This window comes from Emys orbicularis, chromosome 10 (genome assembly GCF_028017835.1).
Source record: "Emys orbicularis isolate rEmyOrb1 chromosome 10, rEmyOrb1.hap1, whole genome shotgun sequence".
NCBI classification, from domain to species: domain Eukaryota; kingdom Metazoa; phylum Chordata; order Testudines; family Emydidae; genus Emys; species Emys orbicularis.
The window spans coordinates 46828386-46850010 of record NC_088692.1 but is presented as its reverse complement, the minus strand read 5'-3'; the positions used below and the strand labels follow the sequence as shown (position 1 = coordinate 46850010).

General features: G+C 56.8%; 1 protein-coding gene across 1 annotated transcript in view; it reads left to right on the top strand.

Moving 5' to 3' along the window:
* Positions 1-18634, top strand: part of LOC135885053 (maestro heat-like repeat-containing protein family member 1) — a 34143-nt gene extending 15509 nt beyond the window's left edge. The window contains exons 14-37 of the mRNA XM_065412692.1: positions 160-267; positions 429-545; positions 753-878; positions 1641-1787; positions 3782-3861; positions 4347-4485; positions 5227-5322; positions 5819-5923; positions 6053-6179; positions 6586-6680; positions 6916-7065; positions 7728-7882; positions 9171-9327; positions 9417-9583; positions 10268-10399; positions 10544-10658; positions 11018-11173; positions 11357-11539; positions 11897-12049; positions 12903-13037; positions 13312-13381; positions 16826-16893; positions 18002-18121; positions 18554-18634. Coding sequence (XP_065268764.1) covers positions 160-267; positions 429-545; positions 753-878; positions 1641-1787; positions 3782-3861; positions 4347-4485; positions 5227-5322; positions 5819-5923; positions 6053-6179; positions 6586-6680; positions 6916-7065; positions 7728-7882; positions 9171-9327; positions 9417-9583; positions 10268-10399; positions 10544-10658; positions 11018-11173; positions 11357-11539; positions 11897-12049; positions 12903-13037; positions 13312-13381; positions 16826-16893; positions 18002-18121; positions 18554-18634 — 2982 coding nt within the window. The remainder of the gene's footprint in view (positions 1-159; positions 268-428; positions 546-752; positions 879-1640; positions 1788-3781; positions 3862-4346; positions 4486-5226; positions 5323-5818; positions 5924-6052; positions 6180-6585; positions 6681-6915; positions 7066-7727; positions 7883-9170; positions 9328-9416; positions 9584-10267; positions 10400-10543; positions 10659-11017; positions 11174-11356; positions 11540-11896; positions 12050-12902; positions 13038-13311; positions 13382-16825; positions 16894-18001; positions 18122-18553) is intronic.
* The last annotated feature ends 2991 nt before the right edge of the window (positions 18635-21625 follow it).

Below are 21625 nucleotides of genomic sequence, written 5' to 3'. Positions count from 1 at the left end.
TCACAAGGATTCAGAAGCATTAGGAGAGACGTGGGGGGTGACAGTGCACGCTCCCTCTTCCCCTCCCCTCCCAGCTGTGGTGGGTTCCTGGCTGGAGCTATTGAAAGGACCAGTTTCTTGGCCCCTCTCGGTTCTAACTGGCTCTTCTTTCCCTGGCAGTTCCTGGAAGACCTTCTCTTCTTCATCTCGGACCACACCTGGCTGGGCTGTTTCATCACTAGTATCAGGCGCCAGCTGGCCCACGGTGATAAGCGGCCCGGTGACAAGGTCAGTGTCCTGGAAGGAATTGGGGTTCAGTGCCTAGTTCAGAACAGCAGTCGCTAACCAGGGGCAGCTTGGGGTCAGTGAAGCAGACAACTATACCCAGTGGGCTCTGTGCATGCCAGGCTGTGCCCAATGCATCCAGCATGATGGTGTCTCTTTCGCAGAGCTTTCTCTACAAGTGCTGGGGCACCGTGCTGATGTTTTTTCCAGCAGAGAGCATCAAGCCCCAGCTATGGCTTCTGGTGGAGATGGTCGATTTCCGAGAAGAAGAGGAAAGAGAGGTGAGGTCTTTGCTCCTCCACTGTCAAGTGATCCCTCATTCTTTGTCAATCCCCTGATGCTACATGTGTATGTTCTGCCTTGGACAAGGTCCAGTGAATTGAAAAGATCTTCCTTATACCCATGCCCATGGCAATGACTTGGAGATCCCATCCTGGCCCCTTGGCTTGTTGCTCAGCATTCCCAACCTCCATCTTTCTGTCTCTCAGGGATTCGCCCAAGCGCTTGGGCTGTGTGCCAGGCAACAGCTATACGAGGTTTTCGCCATCCTGGAGCACTGGGAAGAGTTTGTCAGCAGGGTGCAGCTCCAGCCTTCTGCCGGTGGCTCTCTGGAGGTACGGTCCCAGCTAGCATCTCTGCTCTTTCATCCATCCCTTCACCAGCCTTTGCAGGTAAAGGGACCTGCCAGGGAGGACCCTGCTTCCCAGAAGCCTGTTCAGCGAAGAGCTGAATTTCCCAGCAGTGGCTCAGCCTCCGTGGAGGGAGCCCTTTCCTTACTCCTCTGTGGAGTTGCAATCTCAGCACAATGGGATGGATCCAGGGGGGAAGGTGGGTCCTGTTGTCTAAGCTCTCCAGGGTATCTCCTGGGGAGCTCAGACATGCTCCACGCAGCCCCATAAACAAGGCTCAGAGAGGGCCCAAAAGACACTGCCATGCCATCAGCTCCAGCTGACACATTTCTCAGCAGAACAGACCCTTGGTCTTCCCCTGAACTGGGCTATTTCACAGACCTTCCTGGCAGACTCACCAGGGCTGGCATGTCTGACATTAACCTGCGTCCCCCCTCTCCCCGCACCACCACCACCACCTTCCCAGTAACGCTCTGGGCCAGTGCAATCCACTGTAGTCCCAGTGACATCTCTGGAGCTAGGCTGAATTAAAGCAGCTGCTAGTGCATCCCCTTCGGCTGCCGGGTCACCTCAACCACCCAATCCTGGGGAGCTGGGAAGGGCCTCGGAGTCCAGGCAATTCAGCTCAGCAGAGTAGCCTTTGGTGGCTAAGCCGGCTGGATGAAAAATCCTCCCCTGGCCCCAGTTGTAAGTTAGGAGCAGCTGGAGGCCATCCCTTCTCCTCACTCTTTCCTTTGCAATTCTCAGGAGCCAGCTTCCATCGAGCAGCTGAGAAGCCTCCTGCTCCTCACCTATGGGCACGTGGTCCACTCACACCCCACGGATCTCATCCTAGAGACCATAGGCTTCAATATCCTGGCTCCCATGCGACACCACTATTTTCTGAGCCCACACGTAAGTCAGAGCCCTCCCCTGACCGCCCACACAGCACCTACCCGGACTATGCACAGCAGCACAGAGCTATGTCTTTGCATAAACTCAGCTCAGAGGGCTGGCCCTTTGCCCCAGGAGGGACAGGAGACATGGGAACAGCACCACTCTCTGTGACTGCCCCATCTCAATTAGCTTCTCTGATTCCAGGCCCATGGAAGCTAATGGAAGGACTCCCATCTGGGCCTTGTTAGAGTGTAACTGAGCATCACTTGGTGCTATTGTCCCAGAGACGACTGTACCCTGTTTGGTACCTCTAGGCTTGTGCTGCACTCAGGGATCAGAAGATAAAGATTTAGGGCCTGTTTCCCCACACACTGCAGTCGATGGTGTAGCTGGGCACAAAAGGCGCACGGAGGGATTCAGGCCCCTAGCCCGGTTGACAGGCTCTGGTGCTGAAGGGGGATTTTTGAGCTAACTCTAGGTTGTTTTCTTGCCATCGGAGGTTTGAGGCCGACGTTCAGTCCTACCCTGGTTACGATGCCCATATGCGCGTCCCAGCGAAAAGGAGAGGGGATGCTACTTTGGTTTAACTGAATGTTCTCCTTGGAGAACGGATGCCTTGGTAGGGAGAGCCCAGCCAACTGCAGAGAGCAGCAGATTCCTGTCCCAGATCAGACAATTACGACCTGATTGTCAGGGGAGCTGAGCAGCCCCAGGGCCCACTGACAGCTCTGGGAACTGCAAGTGCTCAGCACCTCTGGGAATCAGCCCGTTCCTTGCATTCATCTCCAGAGATATTCCCCTAGGCCAGGGGTTCTCAAACTGGGGGTCGGGACCCCTCCGGGGGTCACGAGGTCATTACATGGGGTGTCGCGAGTTGTCAACCTCCACCCCAAACCCCGCTTGCCTCCAGCACTTATAATGGTGTTAAATACATTAGAGAGGGTGTTTAATTTATTAGGGGGGTCACACCCAGAGGCTTGCTGTGTGAAAGGGGTCATCAGTAAAAATAGTTGGAGACCCACAGCCCTAGGGAATGCAAAGATGTTCCACTCGGCAAACCAGGTCCTTTCCCTTAGGGCGTGAGGGCAATCCCGCCTAGGACAGCAGCTCCCTTGTAGAGACTCGCCCTGTAGCCTTGTGTCTCAGCTCTCTATTGCCTGTGGCTGTTTCCTCATTGTTCTCTCCCCCTCCTGCCTGTGAGCCCAGGACCCACTGGTGAGATCTGCTTTTCTGAGAAGCCTCGCGCGGGTGGGTGAAGCTGTCACGCAAGTGAGCAGGATTCCCTTGGTGAGCCAGGACACATACACCGTGCTGTCCCCCCTGCTGGTGAGTGAGCACGCTGGGGTCCTGGGAGGGGTCCCGAGGGCAGATGCACATGCCACAGTCTCTGGCGTTTAAAGGCCATGTGCTGCGTTTGCGACCCGGTGCCCAGGGTTCTACATTGTGCACTGCAAACCCAGTGCTGATGCCGGATTCTTCTGGTGCGATTGCAGCCCAAGGAATGAAATGACACTATTTTCCATTCGCGGATTCATGCTGCTTACACCTGGGACCATTCCCCATCCCACTTCTGAGGGATCTGCCCGGCACCCAGCAAGCGCCCTGGGGATTAACTCCAAGGGTTTTCACTCCGGGACATGATCCTGAGGCGTTAACAGGCGCAGCCCTCCCTTGGTTTGCAGGAAAATATTTGACCTCAGCTGTTCAGGACTCTAATGCTCTCCGTCACAAAATCGCCTCTGCCCAGATCCCCCTTCCCTGCTCCGTGGCAGATGCTGAAGTTTCCAGATGTGCCGTCAGGAATGGCGAAATAGGGGCTCTGGTGAATGTCTCCTCCATTCTGGCCACATGGCCGCTCCCAGGCCATCTTCCCAGCTCCGTGCCCCAGTGCACTGCACGCTGGGGCTGAGGGTCGGTGGGGGCGTCAAACAGCGTTTGGAGATTCCACGTCTTGCTGAGGAACCGGGCTCCCCCAAATTCTTTTGCCTTTGACTCTCTGCTTTGTGCTGCAGGAGATGCTCAGAGTCAAGGACCGGGCCCGGCTGCAGAGCCCCGATCACCAGCATGTCCTGCTGGCCATCTCATACATAGGGTACGTCCATGGGGCCTGACTCAGCTGTGGAGCCCAGCAGCCGGGGAGGGGCAGATGGAGGGAGAGGAAGTGGGGGAGGGACGAGCTGCAATAAGAACCGGAGGATGTTTCTCCCTGGTGGCTCACTAACGGGCCATACCCTCCTCGGCCTCCGGGTCACTTTATCCAGCCCCCATCTCTGCGTATTGCCTGGTAAGAGGGAGCCCCTCCCGTCAGCATGAAGTGCTGTGAATGGGTGCAGCCGCAGAGCAGGGCCCAGGATCAGCCCCGGAGAGCAGCTTCCCCAGCAGAGCCCCTGCCGGGCCCAGGGGGCATAGGCATCTCCAGACAGGACCATTCCCTAGGCGGTGGCTCTGCTGGAGATGCCCCCTGGAGCTCTGCTGCTAAGGGAGGGAGCTGTCCCTCGAGCCATCAAACTCAACCTGACTCATGCCAGGACCTGTCTCCGTTCTAATGGCCCCGTCTGCTCCGTTCCTTCCAATCAGGAAATTTGAGCCTCGCCTGTCTAAGGAACAGGAGGCTGAGACCATCAGCACTTGTATCACCAGTGCCATGATTCAGCGCCCAGCCCTGGCGAAGCTGAGAGGGACTGAGGTGGCAAAAAGCTCCGCTATCCGGGCAGAGGTTAGTGAGGCATGGACAAAGCTGCAGCTTCCACCTGCCTCCTTGGCTGGGAAACTCAGCCACCCCCCTGGCTGAGTAGCTGGACCCTGGCCCGATGCAGAGAGCTGCGTGTCCAGCCGAATCCAGCCCCTCGGTTTATTTTCCAAAGGGCTGGTGACAAGTGGCTACGCAGTTAACTCTGCAGTGGGGTTGGCAGGGAGAACAGCTGTAGAGGTGAGTGTCTGTGAGACTGTACAGAATTACCCTGGATTCTTGGCACAGAGAGCTAGAAGCTACCCCCCGTTTACACCAGCTGAGGCTCTGGCCCAGAGCGTTAAATAGCATTTGGTGCAGAGGGAGCAAAGCATGGATTCGGGACAGCCACACGGCCAGGCCATGACTCTCCCTGCCACAGAAACAGAGATTGGCTGGAGCGGGATGAACAGCTCAGCCCTTGGGGAGCCAGCGGGGTGTTGGGGGGCAGCTGGGGCCCCTCCAGAGCGGGAGGAAGGAGGCCTTCCCTCCAGAGCCCAGCTCAGTACATGTGTTGGGGAGCCCAGGTGGGAGGAAGGATTCTTTGGGGTAGGGCAGCCCGTGGTCCAGGTGAGACCCATGTCTATGTGCAGGGGGATCAATATCACCTGGGTAAAGGGACCCCGAATACCAACAGCACCTGGCTCCAGACCGGGGGATCCACTCGTCCCCCTGCCTCGTGCACCCCACCTCCCTTGCGATTTACTTCCCTGCTTCTCTCTGCTCCAGTCTCTCCAAGAACTGCCCTGGGAGGGCCTGGATCTTGTGCTGCAGACATTCCTGGAGCAGCACCTGACCCCCACCACGCTACTGCATCTCTTTCTGGTATGATAGGGAGGGGGGAGGGGCCCATTCGCACTGGCCATCTGGGGATGGGCCGGCTGGTCAGGTTCTACCCGAACCACAAGAGGGAAGGCTCCAGTTGATCCCGAGGGGGCTGAGCAGGCCTCCCAGCTGCTGTGAACTAGCCAGTCCCCATGGGGCATACACCCAACCCTGGGATCCAGCAAGACAATCCTAGTCCTGCTCCAGGGGTGTCACTTTGGCCTCCTACATTTGGCCTGGAGCCCCTGTTCCCCTGAAGGAAACAGCCCCGAGACCCTACAGGATCAATGGGGAGAATCCTCAAAGCGCTGAGCCCAAGACCCTCAGACCTGTGCCAACGCCTCCCAGACAGGAGAGGAGCGCTGAGTTCCAGTGTCCGGAAGTGGAGGAGAAGAGGTTAAATGCTCCATGTCCTCTCCCTGCTGGGGCGGGAAGCAGGTTCTGGAGGTCGCCCCGGCATTGCTGCCGCTCACACGACTTTCTCCCTGCTCCCCAGCACTTGCAGCCGTGGATCTGCTCTCCCCGGGCCCAGGAGAGGAGCCGAGCTGTGAGAGCCAGCGCCCGGCTCTTCATGTTCTACCGCTTCAAAGCCATCACCGAGGTGAGCAGCGCAGACCCTGCTGCCCCCCGCCCCCCCTCAGCACTCACGGGAAGCGGGGGGGGGGGGAATACAGACAGAGCTGGGCTCGTCCCGACCTATGTCCTCAATTTCTGTTTGGTGGCCCATTAGGACCTGAAACCCATGGCAGAGCAGGGCTACATGGCCGGGCTGCTGACAAGCCAGGCCTTCGATGCTCAGGAGGCCACCAGATACTGGGCATCTCAGGCTCTCTACTGGCTCTTCACGCCTTGCAAAGGTAAGATAGAGCGGAAGCAGTCGCCACTTCTCAGTCTTCACAGCCCCGGCCGTTACCTAGCGAGCAGGGCTGCAGAGAGAACATGGCGCCTTCATCGCAGCCCTGACCAGAGGGACACAGAGCAGAAGTGGGTTGGTACCTACCGGGCTGACCTGGCATCTGCCCTTCACCAGGTGCCTGGGACCATCTGGGACCTCCCCTGATCCCACCCCAGCCCCAACACACCTTCTACATCAGGGTGAAGGGTGGGCAGTTGGCCCAGAAGCCAGCTGAGAGCTCACCCTAGCTGGTCGTTCCCAGCTGCGGCCGGAGTCTGGCTCTTTGGCACCTCTGATCTGGCTCGAAGGGGAGGGGGAAGAATCCGGCCCCGAGAGCTCTGCCTGAGCACTGGTGGTTTCTTGTGCAGCTGTCGTGTACACCAAGACAGGGGCGGTGGTGAGCGTGCTGAGCAAGACGCAGAAGGATGCCAGCTGCAGAGAGAACCCTGTCCATGTTGCTATGGTGAGTAAAAGACTGTGGCTGGAGAGACAGACACACACATGGGAAAGGGGGGTTATTGTCTCCTTCCCTCGATGAGGAGCCGGCAGGTGGAAATTCCTGGGTATGGGCTCCAGTGCCCACTCACATAGCCCTGGGCACAGGCTGCCAGTGCCTCTGTCCCCGTTCCCCGAAGAGCAAACCCACCTCCCCAGGCCGGGGCTCGCTGCTCACACTCGGCCTGTGCCTTTCCCTGCAGCTCATCGCGAAGCACCTGCAGTCGAGTGACCTCATGCCCTTCAGCTTCACCCTGCTGGTGGGCCTGCTGGAGAAGGAGGAGTGTGCAGACCAGCTGGCGGGCGTCATGGAGGCGGTGCTTGGAGAGCAAGAATCAGAGCTGCAGAGCCAAGTAATGGCTGGGCATTGGAGGCACCATGCTGACATCTCGGGCAGCTCCATCTTGCCCTGTGCCTAGAATTCCTGGGGCACGAGGGAGGATGTGGAGGGGAGACATCCCTTCTCACCATCATTGATCAATGGGACCCATCCTTGCCCTGTCTGCAAGGGGGCCGCTGGGCACGGCCCTGTAATGGTTTTCAGGCTTTGATCCCAGGAGTCTGGCTTGCCCAGCTCACTCCCTGGGAAATGTGCCCTATCTCCAGACCCATCCCCCAGCTGGGGGAACAGAGCCTGCGGTGGGGTCCCCCATGTCCACTGACTCTTTGCCCAGTGGGCATGGATTGACGTACAGGATGGAAATGCATCCCAGACGCTTAGATCCCACTCTGGTGCTGAAGGGGAGGTACAGCCGGGATATCCGGGGGGTGGGGTGTCACTGGGCAGCGGGATTGGGACCCTTAGTTCTACGGTGCTGGATCACGGGTGGGGGTTTCAAGGTACCGAACCCAGAACCCCCCTCGGCTCAGTCACTCGCTAGGAGAGTTTATCCATGGCCTCCGCCGGGCCATGTGACCGCTGCCTTGTTTCTGAGCCTGCCCAGTTCCTCCTGGCCCTTGCCTGCCACCCACCCACAGCGGGGGTAGGGTCTCAGCCCCTGCTTTGCCTCCGCAGGTGCAGGATCTCCAGGCGGCTCTTTCCTACACACTGAGCCCACCTCGGGGGGGGCGGCTGAGTGATGGGACGAGAGACATTCTCCACCTACTGGCCAGACAACACACCAAGACCGCGGTCAGCATCCTCCTGAAGATGCCCTGGCCTTACAAACGGTGAGCGCCGGCCCCAGGGAAAGGATAGAACACCCCCCTCCGGCCTCCGAGCCCCCCCTTAATGGGGTCACTCCACAGCACCACGGTTACATGCAGCACAGCCCCTCCCCTTGCACACAGGCCCCCAGGGAACAGCCCTGCCCCGGCATGCTGTCACCATTAGCCTCCCTGTCCCTTGGAGGGCTCCGTGTGCTCTGGGACCCCCGGCTCAGGGCTCCCCCAGCTGAGCTATTCCTAACACAGCTGTCACCCTCCCCCACTTCGTTCTGTGCACTGCTAACCAGTCCACCCCATCCCGGTTCGGCTGTGCAATGGCTTGGCAGGCTGGAGGCCAGAACAGCCTTCCAGCCCCCCCCCCCCATCACTACACAGACCAGGAGAGACCCCATGTGAGCAGGGTCACCCCCTCTGTCAGCATGGCCCCCCGCTCCCGGCAGGGCATCCCTCCAGGCTGAGGCAGGAGAGGGGCCAACCTAACTGCATTGCCCCCACAGACGCCCCTACACTGAGCATGTCCCCGCAGGGGCACCCCCTCCCCCCAGCTGGGAAATGCCCTCTCCCCCCTGGAATCCCAGCCTGGTATCTTCCCCATCACCGTCTCATCCCACCCCTAGAGGCTGGTCTTCTCCGATTCACCAGCCTGCCAGGTTCCCCTGGGCCAGCAGCGCCTTCCCTGCATCCTGCCCAGAGCCGACAAGCACAGAGCCCATTTTACAGCCTTCTCCAAACCCCCCACCCCAGAGCCATGGCGTGGCCAGAACTGGAGCCTTGTTCCTCCTGAACCCCCCACTCTCTGCCCCATGGGGAAGGAGCTCCTGCTCTCCTTGGCCGCAGCTCCCACTCTGTGCCCCCCCCCGCCCCCAGTTCAGGAGATCCAGCCCAGCACCTAGCCCTAGCCCCTCCCAAGGGTGGGCACCTCCTCACACCAGCCCCCACCCCTGAGCCCAGAGTCACTGCTTTCCCCCATGGGGGCTCTAACCCCAGCCCCTCTGGTTCCCATCAGGAGAAGGCAGCAAGGGAGGGAGGGGGCCCCCGAGCTGGGAGAAGTGAGTCTGGCCACGTCCACCCATCCCTTTCTGTGACACAGCGCCCCCTGGCAGTGCCCAGGCAGGAGGGTATGAACCCCTTAGGACTGGACAGTGCCTGAAGGGCCTTGAGGTCAGCCACCAGCAGGCTCAACCTGCTGCTTCTGGCCCGTCACCCCTCGGAGGGCATCATCCCCGGTGTGTACCAACTGGGCCCGTCCTCTGTGTGAATTCCTTACCTGCCGTCCCTCTGTCCGTCACAGCCACATCAAGGCCATCTGGAGATTCCTAGGTGCAGACCCCATGCTGACCAGGGAGGTACTGCACATCCTGCTTTACGACAGCCCGGAGAAGGGCCGGGCTAACCCTGGACAGACCCAGGACAGGAGCTGCCCCCAGCCAGCCCGGCTGCCCCCGGCGGTAAGTTCCCATCACTGGCATTCAGCCCTCTTTCCCGGCTGCATTCTGCGCATGGCCACGGTCTTCTGACTGTATCTTTTCCCTTCCAGACCACATGCGGCCTGTGGGAGCTGATCGGGGCCTTGGGGCAAGCGGACACGCTGGAGGGACGCGAGGACGACCTGTTCGCCTCTTGCTTCCTCGCCATCGCCTGCCCCCCGGCACGGCACCTCTCGGGAGCCCAGCAGGACTTGCCCAGTGACACCAGTCCACGCAGGTAATGTGTGGGGCCGATGGATCCCAGCACCCACGCAGTGTCTGGGCTAGCCCCTAGGAGGGGGAAGCTTCCTGCTTGGACCTTCGTTGTCCAGGGACCCCCGACACCTTCGGGGGACCGAGGGTTCAGATCAGCCAGGCTTCTCGTGCTTAGGAGCGGACAGAACTGCCCCCGGATACTCAGGGAGCCGGAGAGCTCCTCAGAGTGGGTAGCTCAGCAGGGTGATGAGGGAGCTGAGCCGGGGGCGGGGGGAGGGGGAGCAGAGCTGGGGAGCAGGGCAGAGCTGGCTGCTGTCTCTATTTACTGTCTACTTTGAAGGCTTTGGGACAGGCCCGGCCTGTCACTGAGCCACTTCACCCCTTTTCTGCAGTGGGCCCTGGGGGGCAGGGCTCAGGGCAGCAGGGCATTCAGGGTGGCACTGCATGTACTTTTCTCCCCAGGGTCAGTTTCCTGGGCGGGGGGGGGGGGGGCAATTTTCACATCTTTGGAGGAGAGCGAAGGTCACATCTGCAGACACTCCCCCCTGCCCCCACAGTTGCGGGGGGAGAACCAAAGGCAGAAGTGGGGCAGCTTCTAGGCTCACCCTGATCCCTTCAGTACTGCAGCAAGGGAGTCCTGCCCCCCCACCCCGCCCAGAGAGCAGGAATCCCCGCATCACCATCTCCTGCCTCCTTCTCTTCCCAGCATGGCCGTGCAGGCCCTGGCGCGGGTGCTGCGCCTCAGGGGCAGTCAGCCAGCTGTGGAACTAATGGACCAGGAGCGAGGCTGGCAGCTGCTGGAGGAGGCCCAGCCCGAGGGGTTCACTCTCCTTAGCAGGTGAGGACAGAGGCTGGAGGAGTCACGTTCTCGCTCTGGAGCCCAGTGGGGCAGAGATGGGAGGGGGTGGCCGGGACCGGGCCGGATTCCGGCATGTGCAGGGTTGTCATGCACACGTCAACACAAACTCTTGTTCTCTCCCAGGGCCATAGTGACCCACCCAAACCTGGCCCTGAAGAGCATCCCAAAGCTTCTCCTTCCCAGCCTCCAGGCCAGCCAGGAGGGCGAACGCATGGCCTGCACCGCCCTGTTCGCAGAGGTGAGCCTGGAAGACCGGGGGGAGGGTTAGCCAGGCCCAGAAGCTGATGGAACAGGGGGCCAATAGCTGGTCAGCCAATGAGAGATGGTCCTGGTGGTGTATCGCTTGTTAATTAATCCCTCTGCTGGGGGCTCTGTGGTGGGATTTGGGAGCACCCCACTGGAAGCAGAGGGAGCGCTCTGCCCTGCACATGTCACTTCTGTTAAGCTCAGCTGAAGCCAGCCCCTCGTGAACAGCAGTCGGTACGGATCTATGTCACCTCCTGGCCCCTGATCATACTCCCTTCCCCTTGCTCCTGCCGGGCTAGGACCCACTGGCCTCGCCCAGCCCTCTCTGACAGCTCCTTTCGGTCCCTTTAGTTCCTCGGCAGCCCCCTGCTGATGGAGAATGAGCCCAAGGCGATGCGGAAGCAGGTTGTGAAGGCCATGCTGCAGCGGACAGAGGACAGCAACATCCACGTTCGAGGCAGAGCGCTGCACGGCCTCAGGAACGCAGTGACCGAGTTCCCGGACAAGGTGGGTCTGGAATGGCAGGAGACTAGGCAGAGAGGGCTGGGTAGGAAGCGCCTGGTTCCCCTTCTCCCCAGCCTGTAGCTCCTATGGAGCAGACTAGGCTGTAGGCTGACTTGCCCGGACTCTGGTTACACTCAGGCTGACAGAGCATTGCTCACCGAGAGGCGTCCAACCCCTTCTCTGCAGGTCAGGAAAAAGCGAGACCAGATCCTGGAGAGCTTTGTCCGCGCCGTGTGCGAATGCTGCGACCCCCGCACCATTCTGGAAGCCATGGAAGGGCTCTGCTGGATGCTGCGGGACCCCAAGGCGCCTCTGAAGGCTCACGTCGCCGTCCCGCTGGCCCTGCAGGCGAGAACGTTCTTTGAGGATGTAAGTACCAAGCAGGGCAGGCCCCATGGCACTATAGGGCACCCCACAGGGGGAGATGCTCAGGACCTGCCCTCACGTGGAGGGGGCTCAGTGTCCGATGCAGGTACATTCCTGGATTTGTGGGGCAGCTCAGCTCCTCTGCTAGGGAAGGCAGGGATACAATCATTCTTGGGCCCTGGGCCCACAATTGTTCAGCAGCCCTGGGGCCCAGCAGGAAGGAGGGGAGTTGGCAGAGAATTGTCCTGTCATTTGAACTAGCTGAAACCTCTCCGGGCTCCGCAGCTGCCAGTCTGATTCCCAAAGCATGTGAGGGCCTGAGCCTGTCCCCCCTAACCACCCTGCGCCCCCTGTCTGCAGGAGAACAGCGACCTGAGGCGGGCCTCCATGGAGCTCTTTGGCCACCTCAGCAAATTTGTTTCCAAGAAGTCATCCCTCTTTGGGGCTGAGGTGGAGAAGAGCATGGGGACGCTGCTCATCCACCTACAGGACGGGGACCCCCAGGTGGCCCAGGTGAGTGCAGCTGAGGGCTCATAGGGGCAGGGGTGGCTGGGGGCATTCTAACAGCATGGCAAGGGTGGTGCAGACTCCCCCCTCCAAGCCCCAGATCTCCTCAGTGCTGCCCTGTGGCACCCAGGACCCCCCACTAATCCAGCCCTCCCCCACCCCACACAGAGCTCTGCCAGCCCTCAGAGTGTAGCTGTGGGGTAGATCTGTGGGGTTTCCTTCTCCTCCTCCATTCCCCACAGGCACCTCCAGCCTCCCTGCCCAGCCAGCCTCTCCGCGGCTGTGGCTACATTTTACAGCCTGCCCTGTTTAGTGGCCAGGTCCAGGTCTATCTCTGGCCCCTAGCAAGTGACCTAACCCAAGCAGGGCCACAGGGAAGGGCAGGTCGCTGAGGCCGATTGGGTCTCCATTGCTGCTGCCCTGCCCTCACTTGTGTGCTAGCTCCTGTCTGGGAATGACCAGCCTCCTGCAGAAATCCCACCACTACCCGCGCCCCAGCTGAGTAGCAGCCCCCAATAGTGCCTGGGATTGAGGGGAGGCCAAGTACGTTGGTCACCGGGCAGTGCTGTTAACCGCCCACCGGGGACCCACAGGGAATGGCCCCTTCCCTGCTCCAGGAGTGTCCCTCCCCGGCCCCAGCACTCGGGCCTGGCTCCCCTCAACCCCTCAACCCAGCCAAGCTGGAGATGGGGGCTGTGGGGGCCTGGGGAACAACCGTCAGGCCAGAGGAGGTTCTGCAAAGAGGTGGCTCCTTGCTGCTCCGGCACAGCGGAGTCTCCCCAAGCCACGCAGAGCCTGCGAGTTGGCAGCCCGTTGCGCTCAGGGACTCACCCAGGTCCCTTCTCGCCCTCTCCGTCAGGCGTGCAGGGTGGCATTGCTGCACTGCGCACCCTTCCTCAGTTACCAGCCCCTGCGCACGCTCGTGCAGAGCCAGCTAGCCGAGGGGGCGGCCCCCGCCATCCCCGCCTTCCTGAGCGAAGCCTGCAGGACCCTGGTGAGTGAGCTCTGGGGTGTGGGCCCTGCAGGACTCGGGGGTGGGAGGACCTAAGCACACAGGGAGCTTCCCTGCTCCAGGGAGCCCCCTCACTGACTCAGCCCCATCCCCCACCCTTGAGGATGGCTCCTGTACAAGTCATCTCTGTCCCATGGGAGGAGTCAAGGGGGAGAGGGCTCTGACAGCCAGGGGTTCCTCACCTCCCTAGCAGGCAGCTCCCCTCAGCCTGGGGAGGATGTGTGGCTTGGGACTAACTGGGTTCTTGGCTTCCCAGCTCCAGGACTGCCCAGGGAGGCTGAGCAAGAAGGCTGCCCTGAGAGCAGCAGCTGCCCAGCCGCTGATAGGTAAGAAAAGAGCTGGAGCTCTACTTCCTATTATCCCTCCCTGCCCCATGAGTCCGGGGCCCAGTGCCACATGCACACTGCCAACAGGGGGGAGGGGCTGGCCTCCTTTGTCCACACACAAACACACCCAACTCCCCCCCACCCCTTCCCATCTCCCTGGGACAAAGGGGGAACCAAGACTCCTTTCAGCCAGATGCGGGAGGGCTCTGCGGCCAGAGGGTCTCCTCTGTCCTGGCCCTGGGCAAGCCCGGCACCTGCAGCAGGAGCAGGCCCGAGGGAGAGATCCTGCCTCCCAAAGGTCTCACCCTGGTTCCCCCCCACCCCACCCCGCACGAGGCACTGGCCCCAGCCAGGTCCCCCTGCAGCCTGTACAGGGAGGGCAGAGATTGACAGGAAGCCCCAGCCCTGCCCACCCCAGCTACCACCAGCCATGCAGGCAAAGAGCCAGGGCAGCAGCTCTGCCACACTGTGCTTCACGCCAACTCCCAGTGGGGCTTGTGTGCACAACACCTCTCCTGGCCTTTGTGGGGCACGAGGCCAAAGGCAAAATGATCCCAATAATCTTGGGGACTGACTCGCCACCCAGCTCCTTCCCCTCCTCTGCCCGGATGGATTGGGGGTGGGGGGCACCTTGAAAGACAGAAATACAAGCGGTGGCTGGTGCCCTGCATGCTGTTAAATAACCAGGCCCGCCTGCCTCCCCTAGGATACATGATGGGCAATTGAAGCCAGAGAAGAGCAGGAGGCTTGGACCACCCACCCTGCTGTGAGTCACGGCTGAGGGGTATTGCTGTGCTGGGAGGAGGGGCGGGGGGAAATCGGGGCAGGGTTCTAGGGGCAGGGGGCAGCAGCCACATCGCACGGTGGCTGGGAGCCAGAACCCAGTTGGAGTGACCTGCAGAGCGTAGGAGCAGGGAGAAAACCCTCGGGGCTGGTTCTGGGGTATCTTCTCCCCGGCTATAGTTTGAAACTCCCTGCCCTGTGGGGTGTTCCCATCCTGGCCCAGGCAGGAGCCATGGCTGGTCAGCAGGATCTGGGAGTCAGAAGTGAGTCGTTCCTGGCAGGCAGGGGGCAGTGGCAAGCAGACAGGGGGTGGACTCCACAAGAGGGAGGGAAACCACCTCCTATGGGAGACCCGGCTGCTGGAGGAGACTTTTCCCCCTAATCCCTCACCAGCTGCGGTGCCGCGGGCAGGGACTCTGAGCAGCCCCAGCCAAGGGCGAGGCCGGGGGTTGCTCCGAGCCTCATTTGGTGCTAACTCTGCAGAACCCAGCCTGGATTGCTGCCTGCCCCCTGCAAGTGGAAGCTCCAAGAGCCCCTGCACGCACGGAGCAGCTGACACCACCCCAACCCCCCACCCCGCCCCAGCTATGCTTATGGGGATACGAAATTCTAGCTCTGAGCCTCCCTGTCTTCAACAGCTGATCATGCCCCAAAGGGCTGCACCAGAGCTGAGGAAACAGAGCCAGGTGCTGAGGAAACACATCCCAGGGCTGGAGTGTGCAGTCCAACCCCTCCCCCGCATCACGGGCATTAGTTCTGTCAGAGGCTGACCCTGCCAGCTGCTCACTAGGCAGAACCCAGCCAGGTGCTGAGCAGGCTATCCTAGGCCTGGTGCTTAAATACCTGGAGAGGCTGCAGTCAGCCCAAGAAGGGTGGGCAGGGGGTGGCGTAGAGTCGCAGGCTGAACTGCAGGCCGCAAGCAGACCCAGCGTCACTTCTCACAGCCCCAATCCAGAGCAAGAGAGGAATAAGGCTGCAGCAGCCAGAATTTCCTTCACTCCGGCTGCAGGGCCTGGGCTCGCCCAACATGTGACCCTGGCTGTCAGAAAACTCCCTTTAAAAAGCGACTCTCCTGCCCCTCCCCCTCCGAGGACAAACTGCGGGGGGCAGCTCTTGCTTAGGGAGAGGGAGTTTGAGCTCTTTACATTGGCTTTGTAGTGAAGCGAGCTCCTAACCAGCAAGGCCACTAATAATAGCAAGAGCCAAGAGTTTATTTGAGCTGAACAAGTTCTTTAAAAGATGCAGGGTGGGGAGTAAACAGAAGCCTAAATTACAGAAGGTAGCATGTAAGCGGGAAAGTAGAAGTGCTAAGATGGCTTGTGAAGAGCAAATAACTGAAGGGCTATAGACAAACCCTAAAAAAACACTTTAAGGAGATCAGAAGCCTGTGAAAGAACAGGTGGATTCAAGAGAGCAATTAAAGACGACAAGGACATTGCTGAGAAGTTAATATTTTTGTGTGTGCATCTTCTGCCTTTATCAGACAGGCTGTTGGAGAGAGATCTGTCCCAGACCAGTTCTCTTCTAGTAATAGAGGTACCATCAAGGCTTGAGATAGCAGCAGAGGCGGGCCTGGACCAAGCTGATAATTTACAAAGTAACCCCCCACACACACACTTCTTCGAGCTGGATGGGTTTTGCCCCTGTAGGACCGCCCCGAGAAGAGATTTGACCAATCAGGGGGAGTTCCGGGGCGGGGTGACCTGTCCGGAAGTGGGTCATGTGACCCCTCTAACAACTCCTCCCACCTCCCTCTACCAATCAGTAGGAAGGGCCCTATCGTCAATCAAACCCTAACCCCACCCCTTGACCGCTTAAACCCTGCCCATCTGTCACAGAAGTCCTGCCCAATGGGGGTATTACTTCCGCGGTCAAGGCGGCCACATGACTGGAAGCAAGGTGTGTCATGTGACCACTCTAAGAACTCTTCCAACTGCCCTCTACCAATCAGGATGGGTTTCTCCCCCGTAGCTCCACCCCGAGAGGAGATTTGACCAATCAGGGGGAGTTCCGGGGCGGGGTGACCTGTCCAGAAGTGGGTCATGTGATCCCTCTAACAACTCCTCCCACCTCCCTCTACCAATCAGGAGGGGTTTCAGCCATTGTGGCCCACCCCAAGAGGAGATTTGACCAACGGGGAGGAATTTGGGGGCAGGGTGGCCCGTCTGGGAGTGGTTCGTGTGACCCCTCTAAGAACTCCTCCCATCACCCTCTATGAATCGCGATGGGTTTTGGCTGCATAGGACCGCCCCGAGAGCAGATTTGACCAAAATAGGTTAGGTTCTGGGACAGGGTGAACTGCCCAGAAGAGGGTCGTGTGACCCCTCTAAGAACTCCTCCCAGTGCCCTCTGCCAATCAGAGCACAGCACCATCACCCCATAACTCCCAGCACCAGGCAGAAGAGGCCATCTTTTACCAAGAACGCGTGTTTTAGAAATCGTGGAAACATGGACTCCTTCACCACCCCCGTGAGAACTTCGGACTTTGTTTTAGCCCCGAGCACCTTTGGACTTGTGTGGAGAAAACGCTACATCAGCAACAGTTCCGACGGGGGCCCTTTGACTCAACCGTTGATGGATACGCAGGAACTCGACCCGAAACCCAAACCCTCGTGAGACACCCCGATGAGTGTGACGGCCTCTCATTGTCCACCCCCCTAGAGGTGGAAGGCGATCATGGCTTGGAGGAGTCACCAGCGGACAAGGTGAACGGAAAAGACTTCGCTCAGGTAAAGGAATGATTAAGAAGTGACAGTTGAGGATGGGGTGTAATGGGGTTAGGAACCGACCCGGGATTATGTAAATCTAAAAACAAGCAGTGGGGGTGCTTACACTGTTTCTTTTCTGAAAAATCTCTCAACAGCTCGACGATGCCTTTCTAGAGGCCTTTGAGAACTTACACACTGGAAGAATGAACCAGCTCAGACTCCCTTATGGTAGGGGTCATGGCGTCCATTTTTACAGGCGGCTGTAAAAGGTTGTGTTAAACCAGGCCATTAATAAAACTTATTTAAATGTGTCAATATGAATTTGTCCCCCTCCATACTTGTGTTAGTAAAAGACGGTACCAATAACAGTCATGTCTACACAGACGGCGCTGTTAAAGAAAATATATTACACCCCCGGGGAAGTTGGGAGCTTCGGCGGGGTGAACCCTCTTTTTCAAGTGATCAAAAGGCACAGTAAAACTTTAAATAGAAGACAGGTAAGTGCTTGGCTTTGAAACCAGGATGCTTACACTTTACACAAACCGGCTCGAATACGTTTTGAAAGAAACAAGACCATTGTTTCAGATGTGGATGCGCAATGGCAGGCAGATTTGGTGGATATGCACCGGTTCTCCAAACACAACAGCGGTTTTAAGTACATGTTAACAGTGATAGACATTCTATCCAAATATGCCTGGGCCTTAGGCCTAAAAGACAAGACAAGTGGTGAGGTATCCAAGGCCTTTAAAGCTATTTTCAGCGAAGGTCGCGTGCCTCAAAAATTACAAAGCGATTGGGGGAAAGAATTTTTAAACAAACCTTTAAGCAGATTGTTAAAGCGGCATGGAGTTCACCATTTTGTTACTAATAATGAATTCAAAGCACGGGTTGTGGAGCGATTTAACAGAACTTTAAAAACTAGGATGTGGAGATATTTTACAGCCCATTACACCTTTTGCTACATTGATGTGTTACCTGACTTTATAAAGAGTTACAACCAGAGCTTTCACAGAACTATACATACCAGACCCGCTGATGTTAATCCTTCAAATTCTCTGAAGGTATGGAAATTGAGCACCGATTCTATAAAGACCCTGTAAGGGTAACAATTGTTGCTTTGGCTTACGAGGCGGTCTCCCAGCGTGACATCCAACTGACTGAAAATAGAGGCCATGGGGTAATTCACCAGGCCGACCACGGTGTCCTTGGCGAGTTCAGTTCCGTCTCCTTTTACAATCTTGCAACACAGGTACAGCAGCGTGTTGTTTAAATCCATATAATCTATGCCATTCCCTGCTATAAAAAAGTCAATGGGGGCAGACTCCGTAAACAGCCCATAGAGGCAGCACCTCGATGTAGATGCTTTTCTCAATGCTGGTCTGCGCAGGGGCTATTTGGAACAAGTCTAGTTCGGATTTGGTGCACTCTTCAGACCCGCAGTGAACAAAAGCCATGTTGATTAAAATATCTCTCTCTTACCAGGCAGAGAGTGTCTCCTCTTTCACCTAGGCTTCCTCTTGGACTTTCGCTTATGGCCGGCCCTGCGTGTCAAAGCCCTTCTTTTAAAGGGTTTCGGGGGACCTGTGCATCGCGGGTATGACGCATTTCTCTTTCTCTTCCTCCTTTTAATGTACATCAGCCCCGATCCTTCCTGTGAAACTGTATTCTCCACCTTCTCCAGAACAGCGTGGGAGACATGACCTACCACGTCTTTAGCTATGTTCTGAGCGGCGGTTTTTACGTGGGGTTTAATAATCTCTAGCCCCCTCCTCAAAAGCGGTACAGCTTTTCGAATGAGGCTACGAAATATTCCACCCACACCAGCTCCGTACATCACGGGGCCCCAGGATTTCCAGGAAGGGCATATCCAGCCTGGGCTTTGTAATAGTTCCTGTAGATGGTGGGGTGGCCGTAATTTTTTAGGATCGCCATATAGTGTTTTGCTTTTTAGAAACCTCGCTCTCTCGGCAGACGCAGATGCAGCTTGACGATCACCTTGCCGAAGCGAAATGAGACGCGTCTGTTCTGATCTGTCTTTATTTCAGTGGTGATGGTGTCGATGTGGTGTTTACTGACAGGGACGTAATGAGGTTTATCGTAGGTGATGGTAACAAACTCGTTGTTCCTTCCTCGGACAGGGACGCAGCGTAACAGGGGAACAGAAAAGTCCCCCACAAACTGGTGTTCTACGATATCCATGTTCAGATACAAGGAGTTAAAACCCCCTGTGATGTTTGCCGAGAAGGGGAATTTTTGGACGCTGCGCTTGGGGCCCAAACCCACAATGTTAGCTAGTTCCCCACCGGCAGAAAACATATACATAAAATCAGCAGATATAAGTCTAACTTTTCTACCCACACGGTCGTAGTTCATGACCACCTCAGGCGGTCTGGGATGACGAGCCACGGTGCTGTGCGTATGATCCAGTAATTTGGGTGTGGTCGAGTAATAACCTCGTTGTAGGATGAAATTCCACGTCATATCTCCAAAGGTGATTTCGAAAGGGGTGTCTTCGTTGATAATATTCCAGCTGTGCGGGTATTGAATTTCCACTAACCCCACCTCCCAGGCACCCGGGGGATCCAAGGGCTTAATTAGCCGTATTGTAAAGTTCGAGCTGGTGTTTTGGAGAAAAACTGCAGAGCTGGCACTGCTGGGCAAAGTAATGTAAAACCCGCCATCGCTCATTTCTCTCTCTCTGTCTTTGCAGGATCGTTTTTGTTCGTGTCTAAATGTCACAGAGTTGAGAAGCTTCCACCCAGCTGTTAAACTTATCGGGCCACCCCAACCATTTCACCAGTAGCTGCTTTTTTCTCCCTTTTCCTTTCTCCGCTAGAACTTTTTCAATCCTGTAAATCCTGTCTCGTTTGGGGTTCACTTTTTGTAATTCTTCTGGGTAAAAAGATCCAGTAACTGCCTCACCCTCGTAATATTTTAATCGGTATACAGGTCTCTGGCCCCTGGTTACGGCTTCATCCACTATGAATATCTCATCGGTAAACGTCTGTTCATAACCTTTTTCAAAAGCTCCTTTGGTCGCCTTTTCTGAAAGGGGCAACAACCAGTTTTATTTTAAAACCATCTCCGTAAACTGTTGGATGTCACGCTGGGAGACCGCCTCGTAAGCCAAAGCAACAACTGTTACCCTTACAGGGCCTTTATAGAATCGGTGCTCAATTACAGCGACGACACCCTCGCCACGCAATTTTCCGCCGACCTGTTTTACAAAGTCACAGCAGGACAACACGAAGAAATGGAGTTCGATGGAGGGAATCTAGGGCTCGATGAAGCAGCACTTTTAAGCTGCCTCTCCTTATATGCCCCTGGACTCCATGGACTGGGTCAAGCAGCACTTTCAAACTGTTACCCTTATGTGTCCCAGATTCAGCACATCCCTATCCCCACTCTCACATCACAATTGTACTGGCAGTAACCTACTTGATGAGCAAACTCCACAGTATTTTGGGCACTGCAGGGATGTTTAGCTTAGGTAAAAGAAGCATTGCTGTAGAATAAATGGGGGAAGCTAAGAACACAAAAGAGTAAAGTTTAGCAAGAGAGAGAAGCAACCAGCTTAACCATACAAGTTATTTATTGAATAATAGTGATCACTACACAAGGAGGGCTAAACCAACATAACATACATAATTAAAGGTTAATACCTAAGGTAGAGAGGAAAACAGAGAGAGAGAGAGAAAGAAGGGGATCTCACCGCTCCCTGAAGCTTGAACTGGTCAGGGTTCCCAGGGGATGGTGGTAGTTCAGGGTCCTGAGGGCAGGAGACAGGCAGAGCCCCCAGCACAATCAGTCAGGAGATGGAGTCCCAGTGGAACTGATGCAGAGCTTGGGTCTATGCATCAGAACCCTTACTGGAGGGTGAGTAGGGATTTTTGTAGAGAAAATACAATGGTTCAAGGAAGAACACTAGATTTGTTTCTAGGTAAACTGATGACTCAAGGGGTTTTTTTAGGCTAGACCAGGGGTAGGCAACCTATGGCATGCATGCCAAAGGCGGCACATGAGCTGATTTTCAGTGGCACTCACAGTGCCCGGGTCCTGGCCACCGGTCCGGGGGGCTCTGCATTTTAATTTAATTTTAAATGAAGCTTCTTAAAAGTTTTTAAAACCTTATTTACTTTACATACAACAATAGTTTAGTTCTATATTATAGACTTATAGAAAGAGACCTTCTAAAAAAGTTAAAATGTATGACTGGCACGCGAAACCTTAAATTAGAGTGAATAAATGAAGACTCGGTACACCACTTCTGAAAGGTTGACGACCCCTGGGCTAGACAATAGGAGCTGATCACTCTTGGCTATGGGTGATGTTCTCTTCCAGGGAGCTCACAATGCAACTAGGCTGCTTCAGTATTTTGGAGATCAATCAAGGATTCCTTACTAGAATTAGTCTGATAACTGCTGAGCTGGGTGTGGGCAGGCATAGGTTCATTAACTTCTGGAGCAGAGATTCCCATGATGCAATGCTTTCCTGCTTTTTCTGGTCCCAGAGTTCAGTGCGGTTCTCTGTTCTCCATTTTGTATGCAAATTGAGATGTCTCCCTGTCCCATCTTTCATGCAGATGAAACTAGGGGAGTTGTCTCTGTTCTTCATTCTGTATGTTAATAGAGATGTCTTAATCTGGTCACCCTTGTCAGGAGGGGTCTAGGTGTGTCTCCCATCCACCCTTCACTGCTCTCTGCAAGTTTTTTCCTCTGATGGGTTTTGGTTTAAGCAGAGGCTGGTGGAGGGT